General features: G+C 48.3%; 1 protein-coding gene across 6 annotated transcripts in view; it reads left to right on the plus strand.

Moving 5' to 3' along the window:
- Nucleotides 1-20258, plus strand: part of SPTBN1 (spectrin beta, non-erythrocytic 1) — a 114416-nt gene that overhangs the window by 69316 nt on the left and 24842 nt on the right. For all 6 annotated transcript variants that reach the window (XM_027653859.1, XM_027653854.1, XM_027653855.1 and 3 more), the window contains 15 exons: nucleotides 1848-2021; nucleotides 2583-2674; nucleotides 3281-3361; nucleotides 4091-4206; nucleotides 5053-5165; nucleotides 5776-5963; nucleotides 7217-7334; nucleotides 8167-8325; nucleotides 9050-9352; nucleotides 10122-10275; nucleotides 10932-11802; nucleotides 11933-12067; nucleotides 12670-13426; nucleotides 13660-13862; nucleotides 18474-18564. In XM_027653859.1, the coding sequence (XP_027509660.1) occupies nucleotides 1848-2021; nucleotides 2583-2674; nucleotides 3281-3361; nucleotides 4091-4206; nucleotides 5053-5165; nucleotides 5776-5963; nucleotides 7217-7334; nucleotides 8167-8325; nucleotides 9050-9352; nucleotides 10122-10275; nucleotides 10932-11802; nucleotides 11933-12067; nucleotides 12670-13426; nucleotides 13660-13862; nucleotides 18474-18564 (3555 nt within the window). The remainder of the gene's footprint in view (nucleotides 1-1847; nucleotides 2022-2582; nucleotides 2675-3280; nucleotides 3362-4090; nucleotides 4207-5052; nucleotides 5166-5775; nucleotides 5964-7216; nucleotides 7335-8166; nucleotides 8326-9049; nucleotides 9353-10121; nucleotides 10276-10931; nucleotides 11803-11932; nucleotides 12068-12669; nucleotides 13427-13659; nucleotides 13863-18473; nucleotides 18565-20258) is intronic.

Genomic DNA, 20258 nt, shown 5'->3' on the forward strand with positions numbered 1-20258 from the left:
GACTGGGTTTAGGTGCCTCCTTTCCCTCTGCTCAGTACGTGGAGCTGTGCAGCCCAGTAACTGTGCAAGTTATGTCTCACTGTCTCATCCTGAGGCTGTGCAGGGCAGTGTGGCAAGCACAGCCACACCTTGCACAAACCAGACTCAGACGCCTCTTCCTCTAAATAAAACATGTCTTGTGAATGGCCCTGGCTCTGCCACCGCGGTGCTGCAGCTCCTGAGGGCACGGGGGTGGGGGGGAGCTGCTCAAGCAGCTTTCTTTCTGCTCAGCGATGTGAGCGTTAGAGGCAGTGCAGCTCCTGCCTCTGGAGCTGAGGAAGGTCGTGTTAAGGCAGGGACAGGTTCAGGTGTGCCACCGCTGCTGGGAACTGGCCACAGGCACAGTCCTTGCTGAGGGCTGGGCACGTCCTTGTGAGGGTGAGCCCGCCTGCCGAGCCGCTCCCGGCTCCGGGTGTGGCACGGGGCTGGGGTGAGCCCTGGGTGCAGCCAGGCCTCCACCCTCCCTGCCGCCTGCAACAGCCTCCCTGCCTGCGTTTTGCCAGGTGCAGGCAGAGCTGGGGTCCAGCTTATCCCACTGCTGAGTGATGGGTGGTGTGGTGAGAGGCTGGATCCGGATGGGCCCTGCAGGAGGGGGGATCTCCGGCTGCCTCAGTCCTGCTGCTGGCCCCTGTGCTGGCAGTGTGGGGGTGGGTGGTGTGTGCACAGGGTGCACATCCAAGTGGGGCCTCTTTGCAGGGAGGTTCGTACCACAAAGCAGTGGCAGCTCCTGGGAATTGCCGCCCTTGCTGGGAGCTGTGGGTGACTCTCTCTGCCCCGGGAGGGCTGGCTGAGGTGAAGCTCAAATCACCACAGGGCCTCAGGGTTGGTGTGTCCCAAAGGGCATCTCTGTGGCAAGTGTTCCCTCTGCACCATCCCTGGGGCACGGGCTGTGTTTCTAGGGGCTGTTCCATGGCTGTGGCTCAAACTCTTCCCTTCAGTGCAGGCTGGGGTGAGGATTTTGCCTGGGCTATTTCCATGGCCAGTTAATTACTTTCACTGCAGAAAACAAGGAAATTATGCTGATTAGTTGTTTGGCTGAGTACCTTTGGTGACATCTCAGTAAGCACTGAACAGGCTCTTCAGCTGTAATCCTCATCTGCAGAACAAAGTCCCTTTAATTTTATTCAGGTTTGCAGCAGATTTCTGCAGGCTGTTAATATATTCACTGCTTTTTTCAGTTGCACTGGGCCTTCATGAAATCATGTTATGTTGGTGTAGCTGATTTTTTAATTAGTATTTTTACTTTTTTCTTCCTATAAAGAAAGTTTTTGGAATAAATCTCTGTTATTTTCTTACTATTATCCTATTTACTGACCAAAAAAAACCAAAACAAAACCCAATGCCACTTCTTGCTTGAGGGGTTTTATTGAGTAGCTTATTGTTCAAACCTGAGCTGCCTTTTTGGAGAGGGTGCATCTGTATTTCAGAGCATTCATTACCAATTCCCCCTATTTGCCAGTCATCAGCTGGTTTATATCTTTATCTTTGCAGAATCTTCTCTTTTAGTGTGGAAGAACTTGTACTTGGGAAAATGTAACAGGTGTGGCACGATGTGAACAGAATAATTTCTCTTCCAGACAGGAAAGATAAAGGAAATAAGAGGGCAAAATCCTCTGAAAGGCAAATGAAACTGGTGCCATGTGTTGGCTTTTCCACCATGGGTTTGTCTCGTGCTGCCATCATCCTGGTGCAAAGGGGCTGGAAGATGCAAGGAGCCGTTTTGTCCCTGGAATTTGAAGGACAAATGCAAACAGTGTTGCTGGCTGGAAGTGCAGAACATGGTGTTTATGCTTCCTTTTTCCTTCCAGCCTAAACCAACTAAAGGAAGGATGCGCATCCACTGCCTGGAGAACGTGGATAAAGCCCTCCAGTTCCTGAAAGAGCAAAGAGTGCACCTAGAAAACATGGGATCTCATGATATTGTGGATGGGAATCACAGGCTGACTCTGGGCCTTATTTGGACCATTATCCTGAGGTTCCAGGTAAGGCTGTGTGCATGCACACACACACACACACCTGGCTGTGCTTTCCAGCCTCGTTAGGAACACTCCAGGAAGGAGCAGAGTGCACCCAGCTGCTCCCTCAGGATGGGGTGGGAAGTGTTTGGGTACCTCGGGATAAATTAGTCCTTGTGGAGCTGCTGATGTGCAGTGGGAGTTTCCTGTGTGCAAAGGCACGTGGCTTTATTTCCAAATCCTTAATGAACATGAAACTCCAGTCACAGGCCTCTTCCCTGGACCCACCTCCATGGGGTTATCCATACCCTGGCTGACTTGGCACTGGTAGGATTAAGGAATTGCTTTAGTGTCCCAGCTAAAAGCTGACATCTCTTGTTTTCCAGCATATTGGTCTTTGCCCACGGTTAAAAAAGGCTGGAAAGTCCTTTTGCAGAAAGAATAATAAATCCATATGCTAAATATATAATTTATAATAAATAGCATACTAATAAATATTTAATAACATTAACTTTGGTGTTTCTTAGTGTTCTTTTCATCTCGTGTGTTCTCTCAGAGAAATATTGAAAACTTCTGTGTTCATTTTAGATCCAGGATATCAGTGTGGAAACTGAGGACAACAAAGAGAAGAAATCTGCTAAAGATGCTTTGCTTTTGTGGTGCCAGATGAAAACAGCTGGGTGAGTGTGGATTAAGTGATTATTTCCAAAGCTCTTACAGCATTTTGAGTTTTCGTTGAAATAATTTTAAACGGGCAAACAAATATCTCTCCTTAAGTGGATTCAGCCAAGAGAAGTGAATTGATGTTTCTAAGTTAGAAATTCTGAATTTCTGATATTAGTGCTGAGAGATAAACATACAAATCTGATAATCCATGAGTATATATAGTAATATGCTGACTTTTTCACCCTATTCTGAAGAAATAACGATGCTTCATATGTTTGCCACCAACTTTCCCCTCTTTCCATATATATGGAAATATTTCCAGAGTGTCTTTCTCTGACAGTATCCTTCTTGAAAATTCAAATATCCATTTGTAGGAATTCACTGTGTTCCCTCCATGAAACCTGGATGTCCCTGTGTTGATATGGGACACTCCAGCATTATTCAAGTGGTACTTCATCTTCTTCTTCCAAGAACTCTCATGAAAGTGATCCATGAGCAGCCTGAAATTTTTGGGGACGTGCAAAATAGCCAGCTCAGCAACCCAGTGATGTTTGCTGTGTATCCCCTGCTGCAGTGGGGCTGTTGTACTGATCACACTCTCCTGGTTTTTGTTCTGCCAGGTACCCCAACGTCAACATCCACAACTTCACAACGAGCTGGAGGGACGGGATGGCTTTCAATGCACTGATACACAAGCACAGGTACGTGGGGCGAGGGTCTGCCCTGGCTTTGCAGTCACCTCTCAGCTTGAGCTTCAAATCCCTGAAGAGGAGGAAGCTGAGGAATTGCTGAGAGTTCTACAGCAACTTGCCTTGCTTTGGGCTTTACAACCCTTGTGGTCACGGTGAGCTCAGCTGGGCAGCAGCTTCTCACATCACAAGTCAAAACAGGTTGTGTTTGGTTTCAGGAGAATAAATTACACCCGTGATTATTTGGGTTTGGTTTGGTTCTTGTACCTTAGTGAGGAACCCGTGACCAGCTCTGGTTGCCTAGAGTTTGGGGTGGGAGGGGGAAACCACACACACAGAGCAGCCTGGAGGGGAAGGGAATCCCTGCACAAGGATGGCAGGTGTGGTGCTGTGCTGGCATGGCTGGGGATGGTGCCCATGGCAAGCTGAGGCGGAGTGATCCGGACGGCTCTCACGCTACCATGGCCAGGAGGAGACACTCGTGACCACAACTTAGTTCTTTCCTCTCCAGGGTGACCTTTCCTGCTGTTTAGCTCTCCTCTGTTCCTTCCCATGGCTGGGTCCTGCCGTGCCATGTGCTGGGCATTGCTCCATTCCTTTCACACTGCCCTGCAAATGCACAGGGCTGAGGGGCACGTGAAAGCTTGGCCGGGTTTCTGGGGGTTGGACATGTTAGTTAGCTCATTTGAGGGTGGCTGCACTGTGCTTTGGGAAATCTAAAGAATTTTCCATCCTGTCTAGGCCTGATCTGATTGATTTTGACAAGCTGAAGAAATCAAATGCACACTACAATCTGCAGAATGCTTTTAACCTTGCGGAGCAACACCTTGGTCTTACCAAGCTCCTGGACCCCGAGGGTAAGAACTGCTGCAGTTTCAGCACTTCAGGGCTCTTTGTGGGCTCTTTTCTCCCACCCCTCCTTGTCAGAGCACATCTCTGTGATAGCTTTTTGTGCTCCAGAGCAGCTGGGTGCTGCTGACTCACCTGGTGATCCAACCAGGGAGGGAGGGAGGGAATGCAGGGTGTCTCCTGCAGAAAACTGAGCAGCAGGAGCACAAGAACCCTTAATCCTGGCCATGTATCCCTAAAGTCATTCCAATCAGGGGCATCCCTCTGATCTGCTCTGAGAAGCAGAGGAGTCTCAGCCCCTGCTTTCATGGCAGTGTGTGCTCAGTGCTGGGACAAGCACCTTTCCTGCCACAGGGCACAGGTCGTGTGTTCGGGCGACTTTCTTCTTGCCTGTTTCCCAGGGCCTCAGAATGGCTGCAGGAGAGGAAATATTTTGTTTTCCATCTGTATCTCTCGGATTTGCCTGTTCAGACAAACCATTAGGTCTGAATTCCTGTCTCCAAATGCTGACAGAGCACTGAAGTTCTCAATTAACAGTAGTTCTGTCGACTCACACAGGCACCAGAGGAGTAATTTGGCCGTGCCTAAGCTGTGGCACACTCTGACCATAGGGCCCAAAGGCCCCGTGCCTTAGCCCCAGTCCACACTAACCCACAGGGATAAATCTGCACTTAGTGACAGAATTCAGTCCTGTCCAGAACCAGTCCAAAGCTGCTCAGTTTATTTCTGATGAGGAGACAAACCTGACGCTGACCCATCTCTGACTGCCCAACACCTCCTTGGTGCACTGTGAGCTCTGGTGGTGTAACCCCTGCACCCTCAGCACGCTGACATAACTCTTGTTTGGTTTGCAGATATCAGTGTTGATCACCCTGATGAAAAGTCAATCATCACCTATGTGGTGACCTATTACCACTACTTCTCCAAGATGAAAGCTTTAGCTGTTGAAGGAAAACGTATCGGCAAGGTTTGCAAGTTTAAATTATACATTGTTGCAAAGCAGGCAAAATATTGCTGAGGTTTTTTGGATGTTAGTTTTTGAGGAGTCCACTCCCTGGTAGTTTTTAGTTTTGCTTTTGAGCATGTTCTGAGTGTTAAATAATCCCGCATGACTGTGAGGAGTAGTTAATTTCCAGCTGCCTCACATTAGAAAACACTTGGCTGGTGTTTTATTTTTGCTTGTTAATTTTGCATCATTGCTGTTTTTCCTTTCTCATTAACTGCTCCTCACCTTCCGGGTCCTCTGTCCCTTCTGGAGCCCAGAGAAGTCCCTCATTTCAAACACGTGCAGTCCCTCTGTGCCCTTTGGCAATGTTGCCCCTGCCCTTCCAGCTGGCAGAGTGACCATGAACCCTTTTTAAGCTCTGCCCCGCTGTTGCCGTGGGCTCACGGGAATTCACTGCTGCAAAGTGCTCCCACTCCTCAGGGATGCTGGCCCCGTGGCACTCAGGGCTCTGATTCAGAGCCTGGGTCTCCCAGCAGCCTTTTTGGTGTGGCTGGTGGGATGTGAGTGCTCAAGGAGCGCTGCCCTGGGGACTCACTGCCCTGGGGACTCACGGGGTGTTGTGCTCCTGCAGGTGCTCGACAACGCCATCGAAACGGAGAAGATGATCGAGAAGTACGAGTCGCTGGCCTCCGACCTGCTGGAGTGGATCGAGCAGACCATCATCATCCTCAACAACCGCAAGTTCGCCAACTCCCTGGTGGGGGTGCAGCAGCAGCTGCAGGCCTTCAACACCTACCGCACCGTGGAGAAACCGCCCAAGTCAGTCTGGGCCCGGCCTGGGCCGAGCTCTGCGCTTGTCGGGTTTAGTCAGCCGTGGGTTTCTTTGCAAACAAACACACCCCAGTCACCCTCGTGGTGCTGAAGGGTTTATTTTCTGATTGGTGCTTACTGATGGTACTTGGGGCCTGTTGGCTTTGTGCTGCTCAGTGTGCAGGCACTGACAACAGCCATGAGAAAAGTGTGTCTCCTGCAGGAGCTGGGAGTCCTGGAAGCTGTCCCTGCCCTCAGATGCCTGTCTTATCACATGAGTGGTAATAGCACAGTGTGGCAGTGCAGTAATATCACCACTCGTGCTTTTAATAGCAGTGTGTGATACCAATACAGTGCTATTAAAAGATCCCCACTGCTTATCCAAAATCAAGGGGAAGCGTGTCTGGCTTTGTAAAACAGTCCTGCTTACTAAAACTGATACAAACAAAACTGCAACTTATTTTGAGAAAGCTTCTTTTAGCATCATGATATCAGATCTATTTATTTTTGTCTAATATAAGTTCTAATGGATAATAATCACAACCCAAAACATGACAGAGTATCCAGACGTCTTCTAAAATTGCAGAGTATTCCCTAGTGCTTATGGAGTTTGTTTATTTCCCAGGCGTACAAGTCAGGGAAAACAGTGGGAAGAGTTTAGTGACTGCAGTGGGCTTTAAATAAAACTTCCATTTCTTGTACTGATGGAGTGAACTAGGACAAGGCATGTACTAGAATAAATAAAATGCAGTTTTCTGTCCCCCAAGGGGGTTTAAATCCAAACACTCAGTCAACTGACTTCTGTGGGGTTGCTTTTGCTGTCTGACCCAAGTGGCTTCAGGGGAAGTGTGGGCTATTTCCATTCCTTCCAGCTTCCACAGAAGATGGAGGTGTTTATCTGAATGCTCCACTCATCATGTCAACATTTTAAAGAAGCTCTTTATTACAGTTTATTATAGTTGACTGTATTCAGTATATTATAGAAGTGCTTCTCTGTGAGGGTGGGGAGGCCCTGGCACAGGTTGCCCAGAGAAGCTGTGGCTGTCCCTGGATCCCTGGGAGTGTCCAGGACCAGGTTGGACAGGGCTTGGAGCAACCTGGGCTAGTGGAAGGTGTCCCTGCCCATGGCAGGGGGTGGCACTGGATGGGCTTTAAGGTCTCTTCCCACCCAAAGCATTCTGTGACTCTGTGTTTCTATGATTACAGTTTAGTAGCAACGAAAGCTTGATTGTAACTCAATTCTCTTGCAAAACTTTGTTTAGATTTACAGAAAAAGGAAACCTGGAAGTGCTGCTTTTTACCATCCAAAGCAAAATGAGAGCCAACAATCAGAAAGTGTACATGCCAAGGGAGGGCAAACTCATCTCTGACATTAACAAGGTAACCAGAGCCAGCCTCTCCTGGGGGACTCGGGGTTTTGTTGTCTTCTGTGGCCTCATCCAGGGAGCAGCAGCCTGCACAGCTCTCCTGGTTGCAGGAGGAACACCCAAAATACTTGTGTTTCAGGCAGTTTCACATCTGTTCGGATTTAGAAGATTTAGTTTGTGTTTAATTGAGGGTATTTTTGCTGTCTCTGTAAGAAGATCTGAAAGGTGATTAGCTGACTTCCCACATGCTTCTAAGAGTTCTGATTTCTGTAATATCTCTGTCGTGCGTGTGAATAACATCTGGCTTTGGGGGAAAAAAGGACTCGTAAGCACCAAAAATAACAGAATTCTGCAGCTGGTTTTTTTTTTTTCCAAAGTGGATGTAATAAAGAACAACAATTGTATGTTGATTTTAGAGGTGAGAGGCCATAAATCTCTAATTCCCATTTCCTAAAGGAGGAAGATAGAATCTGCTTGTTTGGCAGTAGTGCTCAGGAGATTTTATTTTTTTTAAACAAATGCTTTCTTACGCATTCAAGCCAGTGGTTTGCTCAGGCAAAGAAAGAACCAGAGAAAATGCATCTGAGATAAACAACTCTTACAGCCCTCGCTCAGAAAACGACTGACTAAATTGAGAACAGATTGAAGTCATGTGCTTATATGAGCAAACAAGGTGTTCTGTAGCCAGAGCAAACTGGATTTATTGGCTTATAACTTAATGAACCAGTTTGGTGAAAGTTGCCTGTGGTGACTTCAGTCCTGGTTCCATGCAAAAGAGCTGGGATTTATCATAACTTAGAAGAATGTGTGTTTAGAAGACGCGTGTTTTTTCCCCACGTCTCCAGGCCTGGGAAAGACTGGAAAAAGCTGAACATGAAAGAGAACTGGCACTGCGAAATGAGCTCATCAGACAAGAGAAACTGGAACAACTGGCACGGAGATTCGATCGCAAGGCAGCCATGAGGGAGACCTGGCTGAGCGAGAACCAGCGCCTCGTGTCCCAGGTGCTGCTCTCAGGGATTCCGGGGGACTAATTGCAGGAATTAGAGGGCACAGTTCTTGCAAAGAGAACATTTTCTCCCCTGTGCCCCGTGTTTGACTGAATCTACATATGTGTGTGTTTGTTTCTGGTGTTTAGGTAGTGCATATGTGTGTGTACTGTAGGTCCTCTCTCTAATGCATTGGAGATACCCCTTCCCTGGATCTATCAGTGTACTGTAGGTCCTGTCTTTAATGCATTGGAGATACCCCTTCCCTGGATCTATCAGTGTACTGTAGGTCCTGTATTTAATGCACTGAGGATACCCCTTCCCTGGATCTATCAGTGTACTGTAGGTCCTGTCTTTAATGCATTGGGGATACCCCTTCCCTGGATCTATCAGCCTGTGCTCAGGGGATTTGAGGAGGAAATAACTACTCACAGTCAAGATTTTCTTTATCTGAGTGTTTCGGTGAATTCAGTGAAATTAGCCCAGGAATTAATTTAATTTTTTAATATCCAAAACCTCAGCCTAATCCTGATGGCCACGTGATTCTTTCTCAGGTAGTGACTGATATCTCTGATTTGATCAGTGGCTCTCTGTTATCAGAGGTGCCTCTTGTTTTCTTAAAGACTTCTTGGGCCATTTTGAGATGCCAGCTTTGCTCACGGGTGCATTGTGCACAGTTGAGCAGTGGGGCTCCTCTCCTCAGCAGCCATCCCTGAAGGAGGTGCCTCTGTCTTTGCAGGACAACTTTGGCTTCGACCTGCCGGCGGTCGAGGCTGCCACGAAGAAGCACGAGGCCATCGAGACGGACATCGCGGCCTACGAGGAGCGCGTCCAGGCCGTGGTGGCCGTGGCCAAGGAGCTGGAGACAGAGAACTACCACGACATCAAGCGCATCACCGCCAGGAAGGACAATGTCATCCGGCTCTGGGAGTACCTCCTGGAGCTGCTCCGCGCGCGCAGGCAGCGGCTCGAGATGAACCTCGGCCTGCAGAAGATTTTCCAGGAAATGCTGTACATTATGGACTGGATGGATGAGATGAAGGTGGGTGGGACCCGTTGGAGCACATACACCAAATATTGTCCAGAGGTGGATGTGTCCTGTTTGGTCAAGCTTTAAGATTCATTTTGTCCCTCTGGTTTCATAGACAAACACAGAAGATCCAAATTCCTTCCTAAGAAACAAATTCCTTATGATGATTTGTTAAAGATTAAAAACAAGTAAGGAAAAAGAACAAGTTCGCTCCTATAAAAAGCCACTTTCCATCTTCAGGCCTGTCTCATAAGGGCCACAGGCTTTGGTCACAGTGCCTGGGTAAAGAGGACAGGTTTGGTGAAAGGGAATTAAATCATCTCTCTTCATCACAGTTTACATGGGGAACAAGTCACCTCTTCACCTCTGTGCTTTAAAAAGCATGAATTTCTTCCTGTCTGTTCTCGTGGGATTTGGGAAGGGAAAGGACCATGACTTGTCCATCAGCCAGCAGAACTTGGAAGCTGTTGGAGGAAAGAAAGCTGTGTGTAGCTCCGTGGGAGCCCACAGCACCTGGGCCTGGTGCTGCTCCTTGGTCCTGCTGAGCTAACTCAGCCTCTCATCATTCCAGACTTAAAACTCATTAAAGAGCAGGCAACTTCTTCATGGTTGCCAGTGATTTAAAAAATATTGGCCCAAATTCCTATCAGCCTTGTCTCTCTACATTTGGAATTGATGTCTTTAATGCACCAACACAGAACAGTGTCGTGCCTGGAGTCAGGAAGAAACAAACACCTTAAGGCCTTCAGCCCATTTCACTTGTCCTTTACATTTTGATCAGGTGCTTCTGCTGTCCCAAGACTACGGCAAACATTTGCTGGGAGTTGAAGATCTGCTGCAGAAACATGCTCTGGTGGAGGCTGACATTGCCATCCAGGCTGAGAGAGTGAGAGGGGTCAATGCCTCTGCTCAGAAGTTTGCCACCGATGGAGAAGGTAACCAGCAGCCACACGCCCTTCTGTGTGTTAATTACCTGTGAAATTAGCTGCAGGGCTCATTAGCTCTGCAGGATAGGTTGGGTGAAATTCCCCCCTGGAATTGGAGAATCCAGCTTCAGTAGTTCCTGCTGTACTTCCCGTGTCAATAATTTATTGGCCTAGGAACCTGCTCAGGAGCTGAGTGTGGCCTAGTGCTTTGATGGCATGTCACCCTCCTCAGCAGCTGCCCTGGCTTTGTAGAGGTCTCCAGAGTTCCCCATTCTGTGTTCCTGATGCAAACAACACAGGTTGTTGGGCCCAGTCTGACAGTGTCCCAGTTTATGCCAAAAGGAAGCAATTCCCCAGGAATTGTCACTGACTAGAGGAAATGACGTCCATTTTGTGCAGTTGTGTATGAAGCTGGTATAAATCTGAACTCGGTGAATTTTGGTTTGGGTTTTTTGTCTTTAGGCAAAAACCAGTATTTTCTGATCTGTACTGTTGTGTGGTGGAGCTTGAGCAGCTCACACTCCCTTTCAGGAGACTAACCATGGATTCTTTGGCCTATGCTTTGTAGCTGGAACAAGCAGGAATTCCGGACTCCACGTGTGCCCCAGCTGTGGGTTTGGCAGCGAGCGAGCCCGGGTTGTAATGTGTGCTCTCTGTCCGAGCAGGGTACAAGCCGTGTGACCCGCAGGTGATCCGGGACCGCGTGGCACACATGGAGTTCTGCTACCAGGAGCTGTGCCAGCTCGCGGCCGAGCGCCGGGCACGCCTCGAGGAGTCCCGGCGCCTCTGGAAGTTCTTCTGGGAAATGGCCGAGGAGGAGGGTTGGATCAGGGAGAAGGAGCAGATCCTGTCGTCTGATGACTACGGGAAGGATCTCACCAGCGTGGTCCGACTCCTGAGCAAACATAAGGCGTTTGAGGACGAGATGAGTGGCCGCAGTGGCCACTTCCAGCAGGCGATAAAAGAAGGTGAAGACATGATCGCGGAAGAGCACTTTGGGTCTGAGAAAATCAGAGAAAGAATTAAGGATATCCGGGAGCAGTGGGCCAACCTGGAGCAGTTATCTGCTATTAGGAAGAAGCGCCTGGAGGAAGCCTCCCTGCTTCACCAGTTCCAGGCTGACGCTGACGACATCGATGCGTGGATGTTGGACATCCTCAAAATTGTGTCCAGCAACGATGTTGGCCACGACGAGTACTCCACTCAGTCCTTGGTCAAGAAGCACAAGGATGTGGCTGAGGAGATTGCCAGCTACCGGCCCACCATCGACTCGCTGCACGAGCAGGCCAAGGCCCTGCCGCAGGAACACGCGGGATCCCCGGATGTGCAGGGAAGGTTGACCGGAATCGAGGAGAGATACAAAGAGGTCGCTGAGCTCACTCGGCTGCGTAAGCAGGCCCTGCAGGACACCCTGGCTCTTTATAAGATGTTCAGTGAGGCAGATGCTTGTGAGCTTTGGATTGATGAGAAGGAGAAGTGGCTGAATAACATGCAGATTCCAGAGAAGCTGGAGGACCTGGAAGTGATCCAGCACAGGTGAGAGTGCCTTCACCGGGAAGTTAGGGAAATATGGGTGGAAGTTTTTTTTACACCAGCTTGCCTGTGGCTCAGATTCCCTAATGGCTGTGGGATGTTTTGTTTGTTTGTTTGTTTTCCCCGACTCCAGGTTTGAGAGCTTGGAACCAGAAATGAACAACCAGGCGTCCCGCGTGGCCGTCGTGAACCAGATCGCCAGGCAGCTGATGCACAGCGGCCACCCCGGCGAGAAGATCAAAGCACAGCAAGATAAACTCAACACCAGGTGAGCCAAGGCCTCGTGCTCAGGAACATGACACTGCCTGGAACAAGTATGGCGGCGTCATTTGGGTTTCTAACACGTGTTTTTTAAGATACACTGATACCAGAGTGTCTTCGAGGTAGGCCCTAAGTGCTTCAAAAGGAAGGAGCTGTGCCTTTCAAACATTTGATTAACAGATGGGGTTTTGCTCTTGACTTAATCAGGCCCTGAGTGTGTCAGTGCCTTGATTTGAGAGCTGGGAATTGACTGGAACGAGTATGGAAAAAAAGAAAACAATATAGTTTTGTGTAAACTCACTCGGTTTTTCGCTTCACAGTAAACCAAGAGAGTGCATTTAGTGTGAGAAATTGATGTAACTGGCAATTTTTCACTTGAGGAGAAATGACTCTCAGTGTGCTGGTACTTGTCACATTCTAATGTTCACTATAGCTTGGTTAATGGTTGCTTTGCTAAAAATACTGATGCTGTGGGAAGGACTGGGAAAGCCATGAGTAGCTGGGTTACACTTACCCGGCTGAGGGGAGCAACTGCTCACTGAGCAATGTTGCCATAGCCCTTCCCCACAAGTCTCAGTTTCTCTGCTCTTCTTTCCTCACATGTTTCAGGTGGAGCCAGTTCAGAGAGCTGGTGGATAGGAAGAAGGATGCTCTGCTCTCTGCTCTGAGCATCCAGAACTACCATCTCGAATGTAATGAAACCAAATCCTGGATCAGGGAAAAGACCAAAGTGATCGAGTCCACCCAGGACCTGGGTAACGACCTGGCGGGAGTGATGGCCCTGCAGAGGAAGCTGACGGGCATGGAGCGGGACCTGGTGGCCATCGAGGCCAAGCTCAGCGACCTGCAGAAGGAGGCGGAGAAGCTGGAGTCGGAGCACCCCGACCAGGCACAGGCCATCCTCTCCCGGCTCGCAGAAATCAATGATGTGTGGGAGGAGATGAAGACCACCCTGAAGAACCGGGAGGAGTCCCTGGGAGAGGCGAGCAAGCTGCAGCAGTTCCTGAGGGACCTGGATGACTTCCAGTCGTGGCTCTCCAGGACACAGACTGCCATCGCGTCCGAAGACATGCCCAACACCCTGACAGAGGCTGAGAAGCTGCTCACCCAGCATGAGAACATAAAGAATGAGATCAACAACTACGAGGAAGATTATCAGAAGATGAGGGACATGGGGGAGATGGTGACACAGGGGCAAACTGATGCTCAGTACATGTTCCTACGTCAGCGCCTGCAAGCCTTGGACACTGGATGGAATGAGCTCCACAAGATGTGGGAGAACAGGCAGAATCTCCTTTCCCAGTCTCATGCCTACCAGCTGTTTCTCAGAGACACCAAGCAAGCAGAAGCCTTTCTTAATAACCAGGCAAGTGGTCAAGATATACCTGACTTAATTCATATAGGTTGGCACTGTATACTGTAAGCAATTAGCAGACAAAATCATTTGGCAGGAGAGCCACAAATAGATAAATTGCCTTTTTTTAACAGCATTTTACTTGGGAGATGTTTGTTGGGAGATGAGTGGTGAGTCTGTTGTTGCAGCAGCAGCACAGCCTGAGTGTAACCCTTTTCCCTCTCTGATCTCTGCTGTAATCCCAGGAGTACGTTCTGGCACACACAGAGATGCCCACCACCTTGGAAGGAGCAGAGGCTGCCATTAAAAAGCAGGAGGATTTCATGACCACGATGGATGCCAATGAGGAGAAGATCAATGCGGTTGTGGAGACTGGCAGGAGGCTCGTTAGTGATGGGAACATTAACTCTGATAAAATCCAGGAGAAAGTGGACTCTATTGATGACAGGTAAGGTCAGAACAATGGCACAATGTAGCTATTGGTAACTGAATTCTGTTCTCTGAGAGATGCCCTTTTGCCAGGATCCAAAGGCAAAGGAACAGCTTAGAAAATGTCTCTTGCAGACTATTTCTTTTGTCCTGTGCAAAAAATAGGAACTACCGTGTTTCAAAAATGTGCCAGGCTAATCTTAATTAAATGATACCTCTCCCACTTCCTAGAGGCTTGCTAGGTAATGAGCTCCTGCCCAGGATTCAGCTGTTTGAGGGGTGCCATGTAATTCTGGAGTAAGAGCAGGCTTGGTGCTGTGGTGAGAGCTGTAGCAGTAACTGTGTCTGGTTCCGCAAGCCTTGGTTTTCTCTTCTCCCTCCTGGCTGTTCCTGTCCTTCCTCTGAAGGAGGAATGTGGCTCTTCAGGAGTGGGAGGCAATTGGCATTGCATCCACCCCACCCTCAGCTTTGATCTCTTCCAGCTTGTCTGGCCCCTCTGCAATCAGATTAGGCAGCACTGGTACAAATGTGCCTTTCAGCCTGGAACAAGTCCTTTGCCTTCTCTCTCTGGCTGTGGCATGGATGCTATAGAACATTAAGAGTTCCTTTGTCTTTGAAACCCAGATGCTCAGTTTTTGTGGCTGTGATTCATGTTCTTTCTGCTTTTGGGTAGGATAAAAGTGCATTCTTTCAAGGCACTTTTCCATTGTGAGTGTCAGAACACAGCACTGAACTGTCCAGTGTTACTGATGACCCTTCCTTTGAACCCTCTGACAGCCCAACCCCAAGGATTCCCCACATTTCCATTCTCTAACCAGCTTGACTCCAGACCCCAGGGAGCATCTGCAAAGGCCAGCAAGAGGAGATTATATGAAAGCAGTCAAGGGGGCAGCTAGGACAGTAATTATCCTTATTGACCCTCTCTGACTTTCAACGTCCTCTGCTCTAAGTTTTCCCATCCACTTGTGAAATGAGGAGAGCTTGATCCCAGCCTTCTGGTCAGGTGTCTTCTTTCTGCAGCTTTTGGAATATTAAAAGATGGAATCCAAGGATGTCACAGCAACAGGTCAGTGGCTGCTTGCAGCTCTGTCTGGGGTGGCTGTGGTAGGACACAGGCCTGTGTCCTGTGTGCTCTGCAGGGAGGTTCCTGCCCCTGTGCCTGTCCCGCCAGTGCAGCTGCTCCCCTGTGTCCCCATTGTCCTGAGGCACCCCTGTGGGATGGACTGGAGTTCCTCCTTGGAATGGCCAGCATTGGAGACTGTATTCCTTCGAGCCCCCTTTCTCCCCAGCGTTTCCTCAATCCCAGAGCTATTCATGCAGAGTGCTGCAAAAACCATCCGGTGGCTGCTCTTCAGGAAATCCGTGGGATTGCTCCCGAGTCTGTCAGGCTGATAAGCCTGGAGAACAAAGCCTTGGGGCTGGGTGCAGTGGGAGTGGTGGCAAAGGAAGCCTCTTTGCTTTTACAAAAAGTGGCTCTCCCGACCCAGCTCCTCCTGGATGTATAACAAAGGACCAAAACAAACACGTCCAAGTATGTGCAGTGGCTCCACACTTCCCCCCATGGAGCTCTTTGTAGTTTTCAGTATTGTTCAGTGGTTTTTACAGTCGTGCTTTTCAGCTGTACCCGAGGAGACCCCACTGTCCCTTGGTGCAGCACAGACACCCTGCCCTGGAGTGCTTCCCCTGGAAATACAGATGGTACCAGGGAGAGGAGAGTGCAACAGGAGAGAAACATTTCAGCTTAAGTGCAGCTCACAGGGAAGAATAAGTGGGAATAAGGATGTGGAGGAAGGGTGGGGGAAGGAGCAGATGGGTTTGAATCGAGCTATTGCTAGCTTTTCCAGCTGGGAAAGAAGCTGGTCTCCCCGGTGCAGGTGTCCCTGCTTTGGGCACTTCTGCTGCTCTGGAGTGTTTTCTCCTCCATTCTCTCTTGCAGGAGTGCTGGGGAACTGCCCCAGTCCGTGTGCCCCATGGCCTCCCTGACTCTGCAAGTGAGGTTTAGTTTTTAAGACAGCAGCAGATCTGGCACCAGTTGTGATCTGGGCCTGTTTGCCATCAACTTTTGTATTTGTGCAACTTTCTGCTCAGCAGAGAACAGAAGTAATTTTTGTTCTTGCCCATTCAGAAGGGAGAGGGCCCCTTGTTTGCTGGGACAACCAGAGGAGCTGAAGCTGCCTTGCATATATGTCAGTACTGCGAGCAGGCAGCTGCATTCACATCCACACCACGTGCAGGATTTATTATTTCTGCACAGGCTTTGGAACCCACAAGGCTTTTACAGTTAAACCACAAGTGGTTTTGTCAGTTTTCAGCTCTGTCAGCATTTTCAGGGGCCTCTGGGAGTCAGCACGGGGACACTGGGACAAATTGTGCTGCTCTGCTCTTGGAATAATTTGTGTCAGATCTTGCACTTAGGGTGTAAGTCATGTGTGTGATACAGGCAGGGGAATTCCAAGTGATTCTAAATAATTGGGAACCTGCAGAGCAAACTTCTCTACAAGTGTGAGATCTACAAACTATTGCAACCAATTAGTAAGAAGCAGCCAGTGGTAACCTTAAGTGTGAATTCTTTTAAAGAATTTGGGGATATTTGAGCAAACAGTTAATCATATTAAGATGTAGGCAGTCTGGAGCAGGAGAACATAAAAAAAGTCAGTGATAAAAACACAGGAATTCCTGTCTGTTCCAGCAGTGTCCATTCTCAAAATGCTTCTACCTTGTTACAGTTCAGCCCTGTTCTTCAGAGAACTCTCCTTGTCCAGTCTCACTCCAGGTCATCTTGGGCAGCAAAACAACCTTTTACAGTTAAATCACTCTAAGCACCACAGTTCATATTTGTTGTGGTATGTCATCCTCTGTTTGATATCCCTGCATGGTTTCCTTCAAAGTCCTTGGAATTAGTATTTCCAACACTCTGTGGGAGATAATTTTATTAGTTTTTTTAAACTCAAGGTTTCTCAACATAACAACTTTTCTACTTAGTCTTAATTCAAGTAAGTGTCATGAAAGTTCTCCTTCTAACTTCATCTCCTGTGTCCTCTCCAGAGTACAAGAGCCTGTAATGTAATCTAGCCTTAGATCTATGAAATCATCATGATAAAATCACCCCAGCAGTTCTTTGCTGCATTTTAGCGACCTGAGTAATGCACTGGGTTTGCCCAGGCATGGGAAGTGCAGCCAAGAGGGAGTGGGATGGACCCCAGGGTTGTTTGCTGCCTTGGAGAGGTTTCTCCTGAGGCACAACTTACATGTCTTTTCCTCTGTGCTCTGTCAAAACTTCAGGCTCACCTGGGCTTGGACTCCAGGCTCTTGCTTTGATGGTTACTTGTGTCTTCCTTGCCATCCAGTCTGTAAATCCATTTTCCTGACCTACAGCTACAGAGACCTGCTCTCCTGGTTATTCACAGGCAGCTCTTGAGACCAAAGAGAAGCAAACTGTAATCCTGCAGAGGGTTTTCTCCTATTGCTCTCCCTACAGACCTTTTGCTTTTATAGCAGATGTATCCCTAAGTGTTCCTTGTGTTTCTGAAGTCACTCAATTCGTGCCACAGAGCTGGCTCTGGTGACTTACTGTAGATCAGGGAAAGTGCTATCATAATCCAGTTGTCATCACCATATAATTTATAGTCCTCTGGAACATCAGGAGTCTCTGGAGATCTCCACTAACACGGATTTATTTAGCTCTTGCCAGCATGTGCTGAGCTCATCTTATAAATTGCCACCCTCTAAAATAATTTCCAAATCTCACTACCTATTTATCTTATTACAAATGGCAGCAATATTTCACTTTAAACCCCTGCATAGTGCAATAGGAACAAATAAAAATTATCTTCTTTACTCTGTCTCTTCCATGTAAATCTCCTCATAAATAATAAAAGGACAAGGATAACTACTCCAGATAAGCAATTTTTAAAAAACATACCCAGAGGTACCTTGGGATCAGCTCTCCAGGCCCCATTCCATTTGAAAAACCCACCAAGACCTTTGGGATTATCAGCGTGACTCATCCTTCAAGTGATGAATGAAACCCAGGGCTTCTGGACTAACCTTTTGTTTTATTCTGTCTGCTCTTAAACACTCTGTCCCAAGGTGCATAAAGGTTCTGTTTGCAGAACCCCCCCGGGGTGCTGCATGTGCTGTTGGTCAAACACAGTGTTGGGAAGGCTCTGCAGCCCCCCCAGCTTTGTGCAGGACAGGGAGGTGCTGGAGGAGTGTTCTAAAGAGCATTACAGCAGGTCCTTGCTCTGCAAGGGCCACACAACCCCACCTGAGTGTTGTCATTTGCAAACAGTTTTCTTATGGTTTTTGGCAAACAGTCTGAACGTTCCTGTGGGCTGCAAGGATCTGGCCCAATTCTGTCCGTGACAACATGTGAAACCCTGCTGACTTCAAAACTTTCTCTGTGTGTTTAACTGGTCACAAAAACAAATAGAGGCTGAACCTCAGTAAGCCCATTAAATAACACACAGATCTGAGCCTCCAAAATGTCCTCCTTTAAAAGGCAGCAGAGGACACACACCACAAAAATACTCAGCACCTGGGGCCCAAAGAGGCTCCAGAAACCCACAGTTTTCCATGAAATGCCTATTTCAAGTTCTTTTCTCTGCTGTTTTTTTTTTTTTGTGACCAGGCATAGGAAGAACCGTGAAGCAGCCAGTGAACTTCTGATGAGACTGAAGGATAACAGGGACCTCCAGAAGTTCCTTCAGGATTGTCAAGAGGTAAATCATGTCTTTTCACTTTTATTGCTCAAAGCTGCATCCTGCAGAAGGGCATTCACTCCATGTTTTATGAGGACTGGAAGGCTCAGCATTTTGCAATCAAGTCATCCAGTAGTATTTAGTGTGGAGTAAACATAAAAAAACCCTGCAAAAATAAATGCTTGGTTCCTCTTGTGAACTGAATTTCTTTTGTCATGTGAGCTAAAGACATAGAAAACTGCCAAAAGCAATGAAGATTTTCTGCTGTGGTATAAGTTATAATCAGTGGAATATGGGGGAATTAGTACTGCAGTTAATAAGAATTTTGTCTACAGGTGTATGTGGCCTGGTGAAGGAAATTCCAAGTGATTTCTCCCAAACATTAGTCAGAAGAATAGGAGATTAGGAATAAGAGGAGAGCAGGATTAAGCTGGGTCATTTTAATGTGTGATTTACCTGATAGTTTTCATGTGTTTAAAACGGTTAAGTATTATAACATCTGAAAAAAGAAGCTGTATCCATGATTTATATGGACTCTTTACACCGAAGACAACATTTTAAGGTTCAGAATACTCTTGTCCTAGCACAAGGAATGAATCAAGTAATGTTCAGGTTATTTCCTGCAGTCCTGGCTGATGTTAAAGAGCCTTTCCTGGGAGGTTTTCTCCTGAACTGGGCAGTGGTGTTGTGGGTGGTTGCCTGGGTGCAGTCTGTGTCCCTGCATTGCGTAAGCCAGCCATGAGCTTGCCCTCAGCTCCTTCCTTGGTAGTTAAAACATGACAGATTAGCAAAAACGCTGCTGTTATTAGCAGCAGCTTCTTCCTTCCTGTGTGCCATCTCTGGTACAAAGATCCCCCTGGCTCCTGGAGCTCTCCTAGAGCCTTCCAGTCAGCGTGGATGTGTTCCCCAGGAGCTGGGTTTGCCCCTCTATCACTGAAAGAAAAAGGAACACGTGAAAGCTCCAGTGCTGGCTGCCTGAATGCCTGTCCTCTGCAGCCACTAAAGCATGGCTGGCTGGGCTGCACAGTTCAAACTCACAATTACCCCAATGTCACCAGTGTCTCCACTCCTCCTGGAGAGGGCATTGGGCCTGGTGATGATGGAAGGGCTGTTTCCTGAGGAGACTGAGCCATAATGAGACTCAGGATTTACAGCAGCTCGGTTACAAAGTGCTGCTGACGCCTCCCTGGGTGTGATGGAGCAGCGCTGTGCTGTGGGCTGGAGGGGAGCCATGGGAACACCTCCCCTTGGCTTTGTGGTCAGCCCTGCCTGAGGGGCTGAGAACAGTCCCTGTGTGACCTGGCAGTGATCCTTTGTCCTTCCTGCCCCGAGGGACAGTGTCCATCCCTCTGTAACCCGAGGAAAGGAAGAGTGTTCTCTGCACTGTTCCTTCCCAGGGCAGCCACTTTCCTCCCCAGGCTGGGTGTTGTTATAAGAGTGGCCTCATGCCCCTCGTCCTTCCTGCTGCTGCTCCGGGCCAGGCCCTGAGCAGGGTCAGTGGGGCTCAGGAGTGACAGGATAATGCTCCTGCCAACAGCTCAGCAGTGATAAACCTTCCTTGAGGGGTCACAGGCAGGGGAAACAGCAGACTGTATTGTTGGGAGTCACATTCACTGTCACAGGTTAATCCTGGGGCGCTGCTTCTCTGGCTGTCCCTTGCAGTGTCAATATGAATGTGTTAAATAAATTTGTGAGTGAGTGGAAGAGTGACAGCA

This window comes from Corapipo altera, unplaced genomic scaffold, assembly GCF_003945725.1.
Source record: "Corapipo altera isolate COAL_440 unplaced genomic scaffold, ASM394572v1 70, whole genome shotgun sequence".
Lineage (NCBI taxonomy): Eukaryota > Metazoa > Chordata > Aves > Passeriformes > Pipridae > Corapipo > Corapipo altera.